The sequence below is a fragment of the Trichomycterus rosablanca genome, chromosome 1 (assembly GCF_030014385.1).
Source record: "Trichomycterus rosablanca isolate fTriRos1 chromosome 1, fTriRos1.hap1, whole genome shotgun sequence".
NCBI classification, from domain to species: domain Eukaryota; kingdom Metazoa; phylum Chordata; class Actinopteri; order Siluriformes; family Trichomycteridae; genus Trichomycterus; species Trichomycterus rosablanca.
The window spans coordinates 80652717-80670194 of record NC_085988.1 but is presented as its reverse complement, the minus strand read 5'-3'; the positions used below and the strand labels follow the sequence as shown (position 1 = coordinate 80670194).

At 41.7% G+C, this 17478-nt stretch overlaps 1 protein-coding gene across 1 annotated transcript; it reads left to right on the top strand.

Annotated features, from left to right (window-relative positions):
* The first annotated feature begins 542 nt into the window (after nt 1-542).
* Nucleotides 543-15002, top strand: depdc4 (DEP domain containing 4). The gene is made up of 9 exons (XM_063010345.1): nt 543-602; nt 2288-2655; nt 3286-3437; nt 4996-5188; nt 5508-5740; nt 7922-8064; nt 8179-8304; nt 12765-12843; nt 13794-15002. The coding sequence occupies exons 1-9, from the start codon at nt 543-545 to the stop codon at nt 13991-13993; spliced, it is 1554 nt and encodes a 517-aa protein (XP_062866415.1). The 3' UTR covers nt 13994-15002.
* The last annotated feature ends 2476 nt before the right edge of the window (nt 15003-17478 follow it).

Genomic DNA, 17478 nt, shown 5'->3' with positions numbered 1-17478 from the left:
AATAAATGAATACATTACAGATGTTTTTTATAACAATTGATAAAATAAATAAATTACAGATGTTTTTTTTATAAAATAAATAAATAAATAAATAAATAAATTACAGATGTTTTTATAACAATTGATAAAATAAATAAATAAATAAATTACAGATGTTTTTTATAAAATAAATAAATAATTTAACCACATATGCTTTTTTATAAACAATTGATAAAATAAATAAATAAATAAATTACAGATTTTTTTTATAAAATAAATAAATTAATTAATCACAGATGTTTTTATGAACAGTTGATAAAAGAAATAAATAAATTACAGATGGTTTTTTTATAAAATAAATAAATAAATAAATTACAGATGTTTGTATAAAATAAATAAATAAATTACAGATGTTTGTTTAAAATTAATAAATAAATTACAGATGTTTGTATAAAATAAATAAATAAATAAATACATGTAATGCTTCTTGTAATTTAAATTCCGGTTATCCAGTCCCACTCGACTCCACAGCGACAGTGACGTCACTTCTTGGTTACCGAATTATGGCGGACAATTTGACTCCGAGGTTCAGGAGACTGAACAGTCAAACCAGAAGTTTAACAGTAAATAAACACCCAGCAGGTAAATTTATTAGTTCATGAATGTTGTTTTTGTGTTTAAATAAACACGTGTGTACTGCAGCAGTCAATTATGGGATTGTTTTGTATTTAACAGCTAGCATATTAGCTTTAGCGGCTAACCTATGTGTAACAGTCCTGGTTAAAAGTTTACATAAACCTGCGGGGGTCACGGTTTCTTTCTTCTTTATTTAAAATGTTTAAGTTCTTCTGCAGGTTTATTGTCATTTATTGTGAAAATCTGCTGGTTTAAATATACATACAGCGACTGGCTGCGAGGTGGAATAGTGGTCACTTGCAAGTGTAAAAAACAAACTGTTGCATTATGCTGATAGAATATGTGTTCATGTGTTCATGTGGTCATGTGGTCAGATTCAGTCATTTTAGAACTACCAGAAATTAGAAGCTACTAGATCATGGGTAACACTGTCCACAGTCAAGCGAGCTTTACATCGTCATAAGCTTGAAGATGCTAAAAGATTTACATTTACAATATCTAGCAGATGCTTTTTATCCAAAGCGAGTTGTGACAGTATGCAGTCTGAGCAATTGAGGTTTAAGGGCCTTGCTCGAGGGCCCAACAGTGGCAACCTTGCAGTGGTGGGCTTGAACCAGCGACCTTCTGAATACTAGTCCAGTACCTTAACCGGTAGGCTACAGCTGCCCTAAAAGAGCATGTGACAGAATGCAGACAATATACACTCATGGGTTTAAATATCTTACTTAGAACTGGATCAGATCATGAACTGATTTTAAAAGCATGAAGTTTTAAGACAGATACTTTAGTGGCACAGCTGTAAATTATGCTCACTCACTTCAACTGGCATCCAAGGTTCTAACCCCCAGCGGTGCTACACACAGACATGATTGGCTATGTCTGAATGGGGTGGGTATCCCTGAATGGGGTGTCGCCTCACAGCAAGAAGCTCCTGGGTTCGATCCCCAGTTGTGGCGGTCTGTATACCTTTTATAATTGATTATAGGGAAGCCAGACTTAACGCAACCCTGACCAGCAAACTGCTGTGGTCAAAACATGAAGTGTAGTTTAATGACTTGGCTTGTTTTAGGCATTTACATTTTTGGCATTTAGCAGGCACTTCTATCCAAAGCAACATAGAGTACTGTGACAGTATACTGTCTGAGCAATTGAGGGTTAAGGGCCTTGCTCAAGGGCCCAACAGCAGCAACCTGGCTGTGGTGCAGCTTGAACCAGTGATCTTTTGATTACTAGTCCAGTACCTTAACCTCTAGGCTACAACCGCCAAAAACCATTCAGTCTGTTATTTATTTTACATTTACATCTGCAAGCTATACAATTCAGGCAAAGGGTTAAGGGCCTCGCTCTGGGGCCCAACAGTGGCAACTTGGCAGAACTACCACTGAAGGTTAAAAAACAAACTGTCCTTAAATTTAGAGCAGTTTGTAGTTAACTTTTGTGAAGATTTTTCCTGTTCTCATCACCTGGTCTGAAAATAACCCGTCAGTTTTCTCTCTCTTTCTTTCTTTCTTTCTTTCTTTCTTTCTTTCTGTCTTTCTTTCTTTCTTTCTTTCTTTCTTTCTTTCTTTCTTTCTTTCTTTCTTTCTTTCTTTCTTTCTTTCTTTCTTTCTTTCTTTCTTTCTTTCTTTCTTTCTTTCTTTCTTTCTTTCTTTCTTTCTTTCTTTCTTTCGAGGCCCTACAGACGCAGGTGGAGGTCAGACGTCGCCGGCAGCACCTGCGAGTGCACAGGGACTGCTTCACCGGCAGCGATGCAGTCGACGTGGTGCTCAGCCACCTCATGCAGAACATCTACTTTTGTGCCAGCGAGGTGACCCGCCTCAAGGCTGTCAGACTTTGCCAGGCCCTCATGGACGCCAGAGTTTTCGAACCTGTTGGTGTGAAGCTCTTTCGGCGTGAAAAAGAGCTGACGTTCGAGGACTCTGGCTGCAGTCTTTACCGCTTTCTGGATTGTGATGGCCTTCCTGGGTCAGCCAAGCGCTGTGACGATGAGGAAAATGTGACGCCTGTGAGACACAGTGGAAAGAAAAGGAAAAGTTCCAGGTCTGCCGTGATAATTAAATTATGGGAGTGGCGGGCCGCTCAGGTGGCGCAGCGGTAAAACACACGCTGAACACCAGAGCTGGGATCTCGAATACATCGTATCTGTGTATCGGTGTCGTATCCGTGTTGTTCAATTGGTTCGATTGGCCTGTTGTTCAAACAGGGGTGGGATATTAAAAAGCCGAATAGGGACTCTCTCATAACTGATGCAATTTCAACGTCTGCTGGCTGATTGATGGCGCCTGCACAGAGATGGGGAAAGAGTGCGGATCAGGGTGTGTCTCTCCGTACACGGTGCTGATCCGCATTGCGCTCGTCAAAGTGTAGGTGACAAAATGCATACGGCTGCTTCCCACGTGCCGGAGGGGGCGTGGGTTAGCTTCGTTCTCCTCAATCAGAGCCGGGATCGGCATTGGTGGAGAGGAAGCATGACGCACTTGGACACGCCAAAAAAAGGAAAAAGAATTATAGGATTGGCAACATCAAAAATATATATGATCAGAAAAAGTTGGGACAGTAAAAAAATAATGCAGATTAAAAAATCTACGTTTCTTACATTTACTTTGACTTTTATTTAATTGCAGACAGTCTGAACACAAGATATTTCATGTTCTGAATCTGCTTTTGAAGGTTTGACGACTTGAAGACCATCTCCAACCCCTTGGCTCTGGGATCTTCAGACAGAAGGGTGGAGAGAATACTGAAAACCATTAACCTTCAGCCATCCATGCCTTCTGGTCTAAATCATGCTGGTTTATCCACAAACTACCTCTCAAAACAAGGTGCGTTTGGTGTCCTAATATTTATATACACAGAATAAAAGGAGTTAAGTTGATAAACCCTAAGGTTTAAATATCCTGGTCAGGGTTGCAGCAGGTCTGGTTTCAATGGAAAACACTGGGTGCAGGGCAGGAATACCCTAGACAGGGCACCAGTCCATTGCAGGGCCTCAGCCTTTCTGACAAAGCCAATTATGTCTGTGTTGAATTATGGCTGGCCGAAAACATCACTGAGAACCTGGATCCCGGTGACAGTGTGCTTATTTTTAATGGACCACAATATTAATAGTGTTTCTCCAGAACATCCTGTCAAAATCCTGTTTGAGTCTTAGTGCTTCGTAATGGCTTGTTCATTGTTCCTCTAATTGTATCCATCCATCTTGTTGCTAGACGTCCTCTTCTTCTTTTTACCTTCTATTTTTCCATGCATAATTGTGTTTTCCATTGAATTGGTCCCTCTATTAATAATATCTCATAATTCTCATATACACAAGCACTCCGAGAGCTTTGGTTTTCCTTGCACTGCCCTAACATCTCTCAGGTAGCACAGCTTTCCATCGCACTAGCCCACCACCACTAAGATCTGGGTTTGAATCTCGGCACGTTCTGTCGGCTAGCCAAATATACAACATAATGAACACGACCCTGAACAGGATAAAGCAGTGGTGACAATGAAATAAATTAAAAGTAAACTAAATATAAAAATCTGTTTATTTCCTACTATCTGCTACAACGTTTTTGGACTCTGCCTTTATTTCCTACTATCTGCTACAACGTTTTTGGACTCTGCTTTTATTTCCTACTATCTGCTACAACGTTTTTGGACTCTGCCTTTATTTCCTACTATCTGCTACAACGTTTTTGGACTCTGCCTTTATTTCCTACTATCTGCTACAACGTTTTTGGACTCTGCCTTTATTTCCTACTATCTGCTATAACGTTTTTGGACTCTGCCTTTATTTCCTACTATCTGCTACAACGTTTTTGGACTCTGCCTTTATTTCCTACTATCTGCTACAACGTTTTTGGACTCTGCCTTTATTTCCTACTATCTGCTATAACGTTTTTGGACTCTGCCTTTATTTCCTACTATCTGCTACAACGTTTTTGGACTCTGCCTTTATTTCCTACTATCTGCTACAACGTTTTTGGACTCTGCCTTTATTTCCTACTATCTGCTACAACGTTTTTGGACTCTGCCTTTATTTCCTACTATCTGCTACAACGTTTTTGGACTCTGCCTTTATTTCCTACTATCTGCTATAACGTTTTTGGACTCTGCCTTTATTTCCTACTATCTGCTATAACGTTTTTGGACTCTGCCTTTATTTCCTACTATCTGCTACAACGTTTTTGGACTCTGCCTTTATTTCCTACTATCTGCTACAACGTTTTTGGACTCTGCCTTTATTTCCTACTATCTGCTACAACGTTTTTGGACTCTGCCTTTATTTCCTACTATCTGCTACAACGTTTTTGGACTCTGCCTTTTCTGCAGTTGTTGCTGTATGTGCGCTGATGTACTGCTAATTCTGACGATTTGTTGTTGATGCTTTTGCAGCGGTACAGGAAGTGTGGAAACAGCAAACTCTCCTCCAGCTGTTGCAGTTAGTGGAGGTGCCCATGCTGGACTGCATTCTGACCTCACCAACAAAACCTGAACCTCTTCACATGCCTCATCATAGAAACCATGACCTGGTCATCTCCAACGCTTGCGTGGATCGGGAGGTGTCTCAAATTCTCAACCTTCCACAGTGAGTTTGCTTTTAGGTGGTCTCATGAAGTAGATGCTTCAACAATAGACTATTGCTGAGCAATATTTCCACAGTTTGATGGATCCTGTAGTGCATTTTCCCACAAATAATGTGGGTATTTTGGACCCTGACCAACATTTACATTTAAATTGTGTGTAAAACATTAAAATTCTAATAAATAAATAAATAAACATTCCCTTTATAAGAATGAAAGTGTGTTTGTTACAGAGTTATATTTCCTCTAGTAATGTTCAGTATGTGCATGTATAATATTTAATCTAATATCATGACGTCCCTCTTGTTTCTTTCTATCTATAAGACTTGACTCGTGGCTGATGGCGGCCACAGACTGTTTAGAGCTGTTCCCGGATCAGGTGATAGTGGCGACGGGAGAGCAACTTCAGGACTGTGCTGCGGAGGGGGACGAGAGTCTGACCTCCCTCAAGAAGCTGCTGTTTGACACCATAGCCAAGTACTACAGCAGTCAGGAGAAAGCGCCCCTGCTGGCTGGACGTTACATGGACATCCATGCTGGCATTCTTCAACTTTTAGGTAACGGTCTAGTGCAGCCCCTGGAGCAGACAGGGTTAAGGGCCTTGCTCAAGGACCCAACAGTGGCTGCACAGCAGAGCCTGGATTTGAACCGCCAATCTTCCGGTTGATATCCCAAAGCTCTACCCACTAGGCTACCACTGTCCCTCACCTGATCCCTTTAAAAAAATTAACAAATTTTAACAGGCACATTAACACGACACGAACGCCAATTTGTTAAGGCTTTACGTTACATCTTGTAAACCACAGTGGGACCAGAATGTACAGAGCAAAACAGAGAGAGTAAGATGCATTGTTTGTGTTGCTTGGGTCACTTAAAAAAATGGACAAAATGTGGGTCGGTTGAAAAAAGTGTGTTGGCCTATGCAGAAAACCTAGCTAACGTTTATAGCTAATGGGGCTTTCAGGTCTCACAGCAGTCTAATACCGTAACTGACAATGACGAAGAGCTTTAGCTTCTGTGTTCAACTCTCATAGGTGCTACTAGCCTGTCTGAAAGCTCAGTAAATACAACCGGTTATGTTTGACAGAGAATCAGGTCGAATATGTTTCTGTAACAGCAGCTTCGGCTGTTTTGTTGAAGCTTCAGCAAGAATATTACTGAAATCCTGGCTTAAATACAGACAAAACTGAACTCGGGGCCAAGAATATAATCATCAAAATACCTAATTTTGTCATTGACATCTACAATGTCCAGTAAAAGCCTTTGCCTACTGTTAGGAACCTCGGAGTTATGTTTGATTTTTATCTTTCCTTCAAATCCCACATCAGTTTATTAACCGAATCTGCATTTTTCCATCTCGGCAACATCGCACGGCTGCGACCTAAACTCTCCATTAATGATCCCAAAACCCTGGTTCATGCCTTCGTTTTTCTCACATTGATTGTTGTAATTCTTTATACGCAGGTCTTCCTACTAAAATCATCAACAAGCGTCAATACATTCAAAACTCTGTGGCAAGAGTTCTCACCCAGAACAAAAAATCGGCCCACATCACCCCCACATCAGAGCTCTTCATGGTCTGGCCCCGGTTTACACTCTACATTCCCTCTCGCTCCTTAAGGTCCTCCGGCGGCAGGTTGTTTTCTACGCCTCTTACTAACGCCAAGTTCACACTACACGACTTTCCAAGTCGTCAGGTAGCTGTACAGTTCACACTACACGACTGATCTGCGATAGGGGGTCACACACTACATGATCTATCACCAACTGGAATCGCAGGCGAGCTTCTCTGGTCTCCCAAACTACGTTTTGTCACGAAAACAAACGCGAGAAAGTGACGAGGGGTTTAATGATACCACGTCCAAAAAATGCACGTCAACAAGTAGCGAGCGATCAAAGTTTGTGCGCTGATGTGCAGCGTAAAATCAAAGAGGAAAAATAAATGAATCCGAGTGGATTTGGCTACGTGAACAGTATGGATTGTTCTATAGTAAGTTGGAGGTGAATAAATATTTTTTGCAATACAACGTTGGTGTTTTGTTTTGTAGAGAACGATAAGGTCACAAATACTGTAAAACGTGTGTGTGTGTGCCGATGTATTCTGATATAAACTATATTAAGCCCCTGTCCCACCTTTTTACAACTCCTCCCCTGCGTTTCCCCTCACCCCGTATCTTGCGTTCTCATTGGCTGTTCGACACAGCACTCATTTCCAGTCGGGCAACTCAGATCCAGATATCTGACATGCTAGAGATCTTGCTTCGGACCGAGTTCACACATAGCGATTTTTGCCCTAATTTTTGATCGCCGAGCGAACGCCGAGTTGCTCCCGAGTTGGCAAATCTAGCAGTGACCAGTCGCCGAGCGAAAATCAGGGCAAAAATCGTGTCGTTTGAACTATGCATAAACTGTCCTCAGTGGGTGGCAGATCTTTCAGTGCTATAGCTTCTAAGCTCTGGAACTTTCTGCCTCGATCCCTGCAAGATTGCTCTGCTGTCTCTACTGTCTACTTTTCTTTTCAAACAGTATTTCTATTCTTTCTCTCCCTTTAAGCAACCCTGAGACTGTGAAAGGCGCTACATAAGTAAAACTTAATATTATTATTATGATTATTAGTAGAGGAACACACTGGGCATAGCCCCATGTGGACCCCCCCCCCTTTCTCAAACACGTGTTTGTTGTAGACGCCCTTTGGTTTAAAATTATATGTGATGTTTCTTCATGTGTGTTTGTGTTAGACTCCGGGAGGGCTGAGGATGCTCTCAAAGCCTCTCAGTTGTGTCTACGGCTGTTGGATCCCAGTGCTAGAAATGGACTGCGCAGACTGTTGACCTTCTTAGCTGAAGCTGCAGATCCCGAAGCCTTTCAGCTACACAAAACGGTACAAACCTCAAGCTGTAATGTACACAACAAACTCAATGATGAAATGTGTGTGTTTTCACTTCAGTGATGTTGTTCCCTCCTCCATGGTGTGTATTTATTTTTCTGAGTGCAGATAGAGAACAGGTCCGTGGTGAGCAGGACGTTTGTGAAAGCTGTGCTTCAGAGTAAAGATCTGGCTCGATCTCAGTGTGAGCAGCTGCTCCTGTTCCTATTAGACAACCAGTCAAACTTGTTCAAGGTACGATTTCCCACACCCTGGAGTTCATGCCCTTTTTTAAACTCAAACCTGCTGTGGGATTATCGTGAATGGAAAAATCAGCACATTAATTACACTGTAAAAAAAACCCACTTATATAGGGTGTGTCCGAAAACCTAGTGATCCCTATACATAGATGCATTTTACGTCATCCTACACTCCCGAGAAGAAGGCATGTCTAAATTCTTAGAAATTCTTGAAATGCTGCCTAAGGTGCCTTAATTCTGAGCGATAATCTGACTGAATAACGAGGGAGTGTCGGATGCTTCCCTAGCAGTGAAGCATTCAATGCGGCACAACTTTTCCCGCCAAAGATTTCAATGTGGCGGACGTATGTGGGGCAACGAGTCCTTATCAAATGTAAATAAATGATCATTGATTTTTAATTTGTATAAAGGTACACAAGTGTGATTTATTTGTCAATTCGGGCTCGTCAGGGACAGTTCAACCGTTTTTGTTACACGGAGGGAGACGTTAGCCGGCCTGTTAGCAGGTTGTGTCGCCTCAGCCAGTTGGTTTGAATGGCCTGAGACTAACTCATCAGCAATAGTAGTCAAACAACATGAAGAAAAGGAAACCCTCCCATTAAACAGTTCAAGCTACACAGCAGAAGCACACGCTCTACAAATGGCGATAACATACATCGAACGATCAGATTTACAAAAAACACTGCACAGACTTGTCATGGAAAAATATGGTGAGATGATAAATAAAAACAAAGATTATTGTTGGTTGGATTGAAGAATTTAATGGCACGACCGTGGGTTCCTCCAGCAGTGTCTCTGGACAAAAAACCCCCCAACAGATGCAATTGCTATCTCTTATACTGCTCTGGTCACATGACATTGGGTGTGGGCTTTGAAGCCCCTATTTTATCTTTGAAGTCCCCACCCTGTTAACAATTGCTAGAGATGCATGAGTACCGATACTGGTGCCGGGTATTTGCCCGATACCGCGCTCACTAACTCGTACTCGTACTCGCAAACGAGGCTCCGATACCAAACGTCCGATACCGTGAGCCTAGTGCACGTCGCTGCGTTACGCCCGGTTCACACTACACGATTCTTGCCCTGATTTTCGCTCGGCGGCCGGTCGGCGCTAGATTCGCCGGCTCGGGAGCGACTCGGCGTTCGCTCGGCGATCGAAACTCGGCTCTCGATCGCTAAGTGTGAACTATCCAACAACTCCATCCGACCGGCTCGCCGAGCGCTCGGCGACCGGATCGAGTTTTCTAGCACGTCAGATATCTGATCTGAGATGTGCGACTGGGAATGAGTGACATGTCGAACAGCCAATGAGAACGCAGGATACGGTGTGAGGGGAAACGCAGGAGAGGAGCGTAAACAGGTGGGACAGGGGGATAATATAGTTTATATCAGAATACATCAGCACACACACACAGGTTTTACAGTATTTCTGACCTGATCGTTCTCTACAAAACATAACAACAAAACACCAACATTGCAAAAATATTTATTAACCTTTAACTCATTAACTCCATCATTCTAAATAGGTATCGGTATCAGCAAGTACAAAAATACATGTACTTGTACTCGTACTCGGTTGGGAAAAAATGGTATTGATGCATCCCTAACAATTACCCCCATTTGCTTTACATTTTATTACTTAACAACAGTTGCTTATCTCTGTGGTCTCCCAGTCTCTGCTCCAGCACAATATAACACAGGATTTAAGACACAAAACAGCATATTACTAAACTTTAAGTAATATTAAGCATAAAATCAAATTTCTTCCATAACAGACTCTCAGTCCTGCCTCCAAGAAATGGAAACCCTATCGCTCCATCATCCAATCCTGAACGAAATACAAAAAAAAACTAAAAGAACTCCACAACCAGAATTATGACATCAGACTGTGCTGGATCCCAGGACACTGCGGAATTGAGGGAAATGAAAAAGCGGATCGCTTAGCAAAAGAAACAACAGGAGGAAAAGCTGTAAACCGCAAACTCCCCCCATCAGATATAAAACAAACAATCACTACCTATATTAAAAATATGTGGCAAAAAGAGTGGGAAAAGCAAAAACATACACACCTGGTGAAGGGAGAACGGCCAGCGATATGTGAACAATGCAATACACAAATAACCATTAAACCATTAAATAGAACGAAAGACTTGCAATGCCAAATACAACAAAACCAAAACAGAAACACTGATCAGTTTTTTGAAAAATACAGGACTGATAGTACACATCTAGAACTAAACACAGAAAGGACAGGAGACAAAGAACATTAATAAATAAACTGTACAACTGTTAGGTACCTATCCTGCCATGAGAATAACCAATGTGTAAACATGGCGTTAAACAACAAACAAACAAACAAATAGTAAGCAAAAACTGCAGTGACGTAATCACCGTAATCTCTGTCTACTGTAAGTAGTGTGTCTAAATAATCTGCCTTATGAGTTCGATGTCTTATTAGAATCCTTTCTACTGACTAGCTAGGCAGCAAGGCAGCTCACTAGGTTTACGGACAGACCCCATAGTCAAATGGCAAATTCTGACAATATTCAAATGTGAGATTTTATACCACATGCAAACTACTGCATTCCAACAAAAATTAGGATGATTAGGATGAAACAGACATGTTAAAAGATCCTACCAAAACTGTTTAAAATGCTGTTCTTCTTGTTTTGGCTGCTCCCGTTAGGGGTCACCGCAGCAGATCATTCGTTTTTATCTTCCCTGTCCTTAACAGTGGCCTCAGCAGTTACGGTACAGGACTAGAAATCGGAAAGGTCGCTGGTTCAAGCCCTACATCTGCCAGGTTGCCACTGTTGGGCCCTTGAGCAAGGCCCTTAACCCTCAATTGTTTGCAGTGTATGTGGTCACAATTGTAAGTGGCTTTGGATAACAGCATCTGCTAAATGCCAAAAATGTAAATGTTAACATCCTCCTGTGTCACCCCAATCACCTGCTTGTCCTCCCTCACCACATCCATAAACCTTTTCTGTGGCTCTCCTCTCCTCCTCAGCAGCATTCTTTTAATTGAACTCTCGTTCCTCTTTTGCACACGCTGAAACCATCTCAATCTCTCCTTCCTAACTTTGGGTGTGTTCGAAAACCTAGTGAGCTGCCTTGCTGTCTTACTGCCTACATGAGCAGCTGCCTCAGTAGAGAGGATTCTAATAAGTCATCGACTTATAAGGCAGGTTATTCGAACGCGCTACTTACTTACTTACTACTTACTTCACTGGGATGAGGTGGCACAACACGCTAGCATGTCAAATAACGTCTCCCTCCGTGTACTGAAAACGGTTAAACTGTCCCTGACGAGCCCGAACTTGCAAATAAAAACACTTGTACAAGTTTATACAAATTAAAAATCAATGATAATTTATTTAAGTTTGAAAATAACTCCGTTCGTTTCTCCGCACCGTCCGCCATGTTTTTTATTTTTCTGTGAGCAAAGTTGTGCCGCACTGAATGCTGGGATTGCCTTGGCTGCTTAGGCAGCATCGGATGCTCACTCGCTCCTGAGTCAAAACCCAGTTGAAATTTTAAGATACCTTACTAGTGAGCATATTAAGGCATCTACGATTTCGAACAGCCTCCTTCTCGGGAGCGCGCATAGAAAAAGGTGCGCCACCGGTATGCTCGGCGTCTGAGTCGTCGCCAGTACTTCAACCGAGCCTTATGGACTCGTACGATAAAGTCGTATGGCATCGCTATAAATGGTTGCATTGACTGGTCATGTAGATGGAAGCGTACAATACGGAAGCATACAATACGATGACGTAAAATGCGTCTATGTAGAGAAATCACTACGTTTTCGAACACGCCCTTTGTCTCCAAAACATCCTGCCTGTACTGTCCCTCTACCACTGAGAGACATTGAGCAGTGCTTTGGGCTATCAATTGGAAGATTGTCAGTTCAAATCAAACCTCTGCTATGCAACCACTGTTGGGCCCTTGAGCAAGTCCCCTAACCCTGTCTGCTCCGGGGCACCATACAATGGCTGACTCTGCGCTCTGACCCCAGCTTCCAAACAAGCTGGCATATGTAGAAAAAGAATCTCATTGTACTGTACACCTGTATATGTATATTTGACAAATAAAGGCATTCTTTCTTCTCTTCGTTCCACTTGTCAGTGGAAACCACTAAATGTGGGTTAATGGAATGATAAATCAAACTATAGAGACTGCAGCTTTACACTTAATTAGAATGAATTTAAAGGACATTTTTATCCAACAGCATTAATCAAACAACAAATAATTGGTCTGTTAACTGGGTAATTATTAACATATTTATTATAAATGAACAGCAAGTTCCTGGTGTGACTAGGGCTTAAGATTTTGTTCTTCTTCAGTACAGGAAAATATGCTGAGATTATTATTATTGAACATTGATCGTGTGCTCCAATTTAACAGTTTTTTTCATGACTTTCTGTTCATGTTTGTCTTTTGTTTTTAAACTAGACACCAGCATCTTTGACTGAGGCAGTGAGGACGGCCCTCCACACTTTACACCAAGGCAGAGATCCTGATAATGTAGCAAGTATGTTGAGATTTGTTTGTTTTGTTTTTATTTTATTGTCATTGACCACGGGTCTATCTTCATAACAAAACACTGGATGTAAGGCAATAATACCCTGGATGAGGCCCCAATCTACTGCAGGTTACATTTTCCAGAAGGGTCCAGCCATCTCTGAATTCATTTAGTCCAAACAAATACAGTCACAGTGCAGTTTTTCTCAGAAATAAAAGATGTTTTCATTGAATATTTTATGCAGCAAATATCATTTGATGGTGGTGAATAGGCTTTCTCTAGTTCTCAGGGGGGGGCGGCACGGTGGCTAAATGGGTAGCAGTGTCGCCTCACAGCAAGAAGGTCCTGGTTTCGATCCCCAGGTGCGGCGGTCCGGGTCCTTGCTGTGTGTAGTTCGCATGTTCTCCCCGTGTCTGCGTGGGTTTTCTCCGGGTGCTCCGGTTTCCTCCCACAGTCCAAAGACGTGCAAATGAGGTGAATTGGAGATACAAAATTGTCCAAGACTTGTGTAATGAGTAACTACCATTCCTGTCATGAATGTAACCAAAAGTGTAAAACATGACATTAAAATACAAACAAACAAACAAACAAACAAACAATTGTCCTGGTCAGTGTCACTGCAAACCACAACAAACACTGGGTGAAAGGCAGGAATACCCTGGACAAGGCCCCAATCTACCACAGGGCATATTTTGTATACAACGATCTCTCTCACTCTCACTCTCTCACTAGCAGTCATAAAAAACATGAAAATGAAATGAAATGGGGGGAAAAATGCCTCAGAGGTTCTAAAGATCTATTTGTAGTTGACAGTGGTGGCAGGTGTGGGAAATGTATTAAGCTCCATAATTAATGACATAAAAATGAACATGGCTTCTCCTTTAAAACATGCTCTCTCTCTCTCTCTCTCTCTCTCTCTCTCACTCTCACTCTCACGCTGTCTGTCTGTCTGGTTGCAGTGTTTGCATTCTGTCAGCGGATGTCGGTGCAGCAGTTTGAAGAGCAGAGAGAGAAAACCACCTCAGAGAGCTTAAGGCAGCTTATTGAACACATCACGCTTAGTAACGGCCTGTCCGTCAAACAGAGGAGACGCCTCATCAAGGACTTCCAGAAGCATCATCCAGCAGTGTTTCTCCAGCATTTTCCCTCCACCTTTTAAAAACAGCACCAACATAATACCTGCTCACACAAGGGAAGCGTTTCTTTCTGGTACTTATCAGAACAGCCATAACAAGATCATGTCTTTAACATGAAATCCTCCACCAGTGTTTTGTAGATGCCTGTTATACGACAGAACCTGACAGTACCTCTGTTTACAAATGATAGTGCACAGATTTTATGTGTAGTCAAACAGACAGGGAAGCTTGATGTCTGAAATTAGCTTTTTAAGTTTGGCACTGGAGCTATAGGGTAAGACCAGCTAACCAGTAACTACTCCAGGAGTAAATGTGCATAATTACTCATGGCAAAAAATAAAGGTTGGCCCTTAGGTGGCACAGGGGTAAAAACACTCGCTAGAACACCAGAGCTGGGATCTCGAATACATCGTATGGAGTCTCGGCTCTGCCTGCCGGCTGGGCTGAGCAGCCGCATGAACAACGATTGGCCTGTTGTTCAGATAGGGGTGGGATATTAAAGCCGGATAGGGACTCTCTCTCTCATAACTAATACAATTACGACCTCTGCTGGCTGATTGATGGCGCCTGCACAGGCGGGACGGGGAAAGAGTGCTCTCAGGGTGTGTCTCTCCGTACACAGTGCTGATCCGCATTGTACCCGTCAAAGTGTAGGTGATAAGATGCATACGGCTGCTGCCCATGTGTCTGAGGGGGCGTGGGTTAGCTTCGTTCTCCTCAATCAGACCAGGGATCGGCATTGGTGGAGAGGAAGCATGATGCAATCGGGCAATTGGACGCGATAAAAGGGAGAAAAAGCATAAACAAAATATATATATATATATTGGGCCAGTGATGGCTCAGTGGTTAAGGTACTGGACTAGTAAACAGAAGGTTGCCGGTTCAAGCCCCGCCACCACCAAGTTGCCACTGTTGGGTCCCTGAGCAAGGCCCTTAACCCTCAATTGCTCATTGTGTAAGTCGCTTTGGATAAAAGCGTCTGCTAAATGCTGAAAATGTAAATGTAAATGTAAAATGTAAATATATATATAAATAAAGGTTGTGTAATTTAATACACAAAAAATAATACGTATGAAAGAATAGATTTAAAAATGGTATTTTTGCTCCACAATTTAGAGTTTTGCCACAGTGGATCACTCTGGTCTGCGTATCTGTTTGTTATAGGTAATGCTAGAAGACATTTATTAGCAGATTTCAGGTGCACAGGCTTTGACTCGTCTCTAGAGAAAAGTTCTTTGTTCTTTGTATCTCCACATGTGTAAAACGTATACAGGCCAGTATGGGATCATGCTGGTCACATGGCAAGTATAACCAAGCCCGTCATCGACACTACTGTAATTGTTGTACACTAGTTACAAATGAAACTATAAATTACTTTCAAATCAAATTTTCCCACTACCTCTGAGACTTGGGTTTGAATCTCAGTGGTGCTGTCGGCCGGCTGGGTACCTACACATGATTTGTCTAGGGTGTTCCTACCTTGCACACAGGAGCCTGGGCTTAGGATATAGTGGTTGAAATTAAATGAAATGAGACCTCCTGCTCACCGCTGTGTTGATTGATAGATAGATAGACGGACAGACAGACACAGACAGATAGATAGATAGATCGATACTTTACATTTTCAGCATTTAGCAGACGCTTTTATCCAAAGCGACTTACACAATGAGCTCATTGGGTCTTGCTCAGGGACCCAACAGTGGCAACTTGGTGGTGGTGGGGCTTGAACCGGCAACCTTCTGTTTACTAGTCCAGTACCTTAACCACTGAGCCATCACTGCCCTGATACTTTATTAATCCCGAGGGAAATTAATATCACTCAAGCTAGGTCAATAATTACCTATATGATAAATAATCATCAATGTTTCTAATTACTGTAGAATAATTGAGTTGATGTAGGCATTTGAGTTTCTTCTTTCTACTTTTAAACAGCAGGGCAGCTGTAGCCTAGTGGTTAAGGTACTGGACTAGTAATCAGAAGGTTGCCCGTTCAAGCCCCACCTCTGCCTGTTTGCCCCTGTTGGGCCCTTGAGCAAGGCCCTTAACCCACAACTGTAAGTCGCTTTGGATAAAAGCGTCTGCGAAATGCAGAAAATGTAAACAAACAAGCTGCTGGTTTTGTGAATTCTCGTCACAATTTAACAAAAGCTGTAAAGAAGTAATTAGTATTTACCCCAACAGACACCTCTTGCCCCAGTGCAAAACTAAAGAACTTGAATAATTTACACACATTTCTGAGAACTCTGTTTCTTGATTGAAGTTCTGGATCATTTGTTGCCTTTTTGACTGAATCTTGTTTCTTGTATGTTGAACGTCCATATCTGAGGATAACTTGAAGGAATTTACGTTAATATAACTAATCAGGGATGTGCTTAAAATGATGAGAGAAATCTTTACTGTACTTGAGTCTGATTTGAAAAGATAATAATAGTTGAATTCACTGAATATTAAATGCTTTACACTTGGCCTGTGATGATCTGTACAGGCAGTTTTAACATAATGTGTGATGCTTGCTGCAGATCGTAGCACTAATTTATTTTCAGTTTATGACTAATGACTTTTATTAAATGTAGCTAGTACTTTTAGAGAGAAGATTTCTGAAAATGTCCTGAACGTACTGAACAACGTTATTGTTGTAATAATACTGTAATTGTGGCACTAATTATGTAGAAGCACTTTAAAATCTCATATCAAACACTGTTATTAAAATGCTGCTGGCACTCTTCATTCCTACATGTCTGCATCTCAAGTACATAATAATGTAATTTTGCTGGAATAAAATAGATTTTATGGTTTAGAAAATGTCTATTTTATTTTTGTGTTTCTCCTCTTTTCATTCTAATCTTGTTGTATTCAATTTCCCAGTTGTAACTTTCTCTGCACACCCCACCCAAACCAATGACAGTCCAAGACTATATTGCACCTCCTCTGACATGATCAGTTGCCAACCGCTTCTTTTCCCCTGGCAACAGACCTGTGGGTCTTGCAGAAAGGAGTATTACATACGGGAAGTCACACACTATTGTCGGTCATGCTTAAGGCTCGATCAGCCAGCAAAGGCTGCAGTTACAGCAGCAATGAGGAACCCGTTTAACACCCCCATACATGTAAACATGTTTAAGTACAAACTCATACATGTTTATATGTACTCAGTGGGTGGCAAACAGGGTGTCTCACAGCAAGAAGGTCCTGGGTTCGATTCCCAGGTGGAGCAGTCCGGGTCCTTTTTGTGTGGAGTTTGTATGTTCTCCCCATGTCTGTGTGGGTTTCCTCCGGGAGCTCCGGTTTCCTCCCACAGTCCAGAGACGTGCACGTGAGGTGAATTGGAGATACAAAATTATCCATGACTGTGTTTGACATTAAAGACTTGAACTGATTAAACTTGTGTAACCAGTAACTACCGTTTTTGTCATGAATGTAACCAAAGTGTAAAACATAACGTTAAAATCCTAATAAATACTTCTTGATCTTATACGTGAGCACAGAACATCACATTCATATGTGTGCT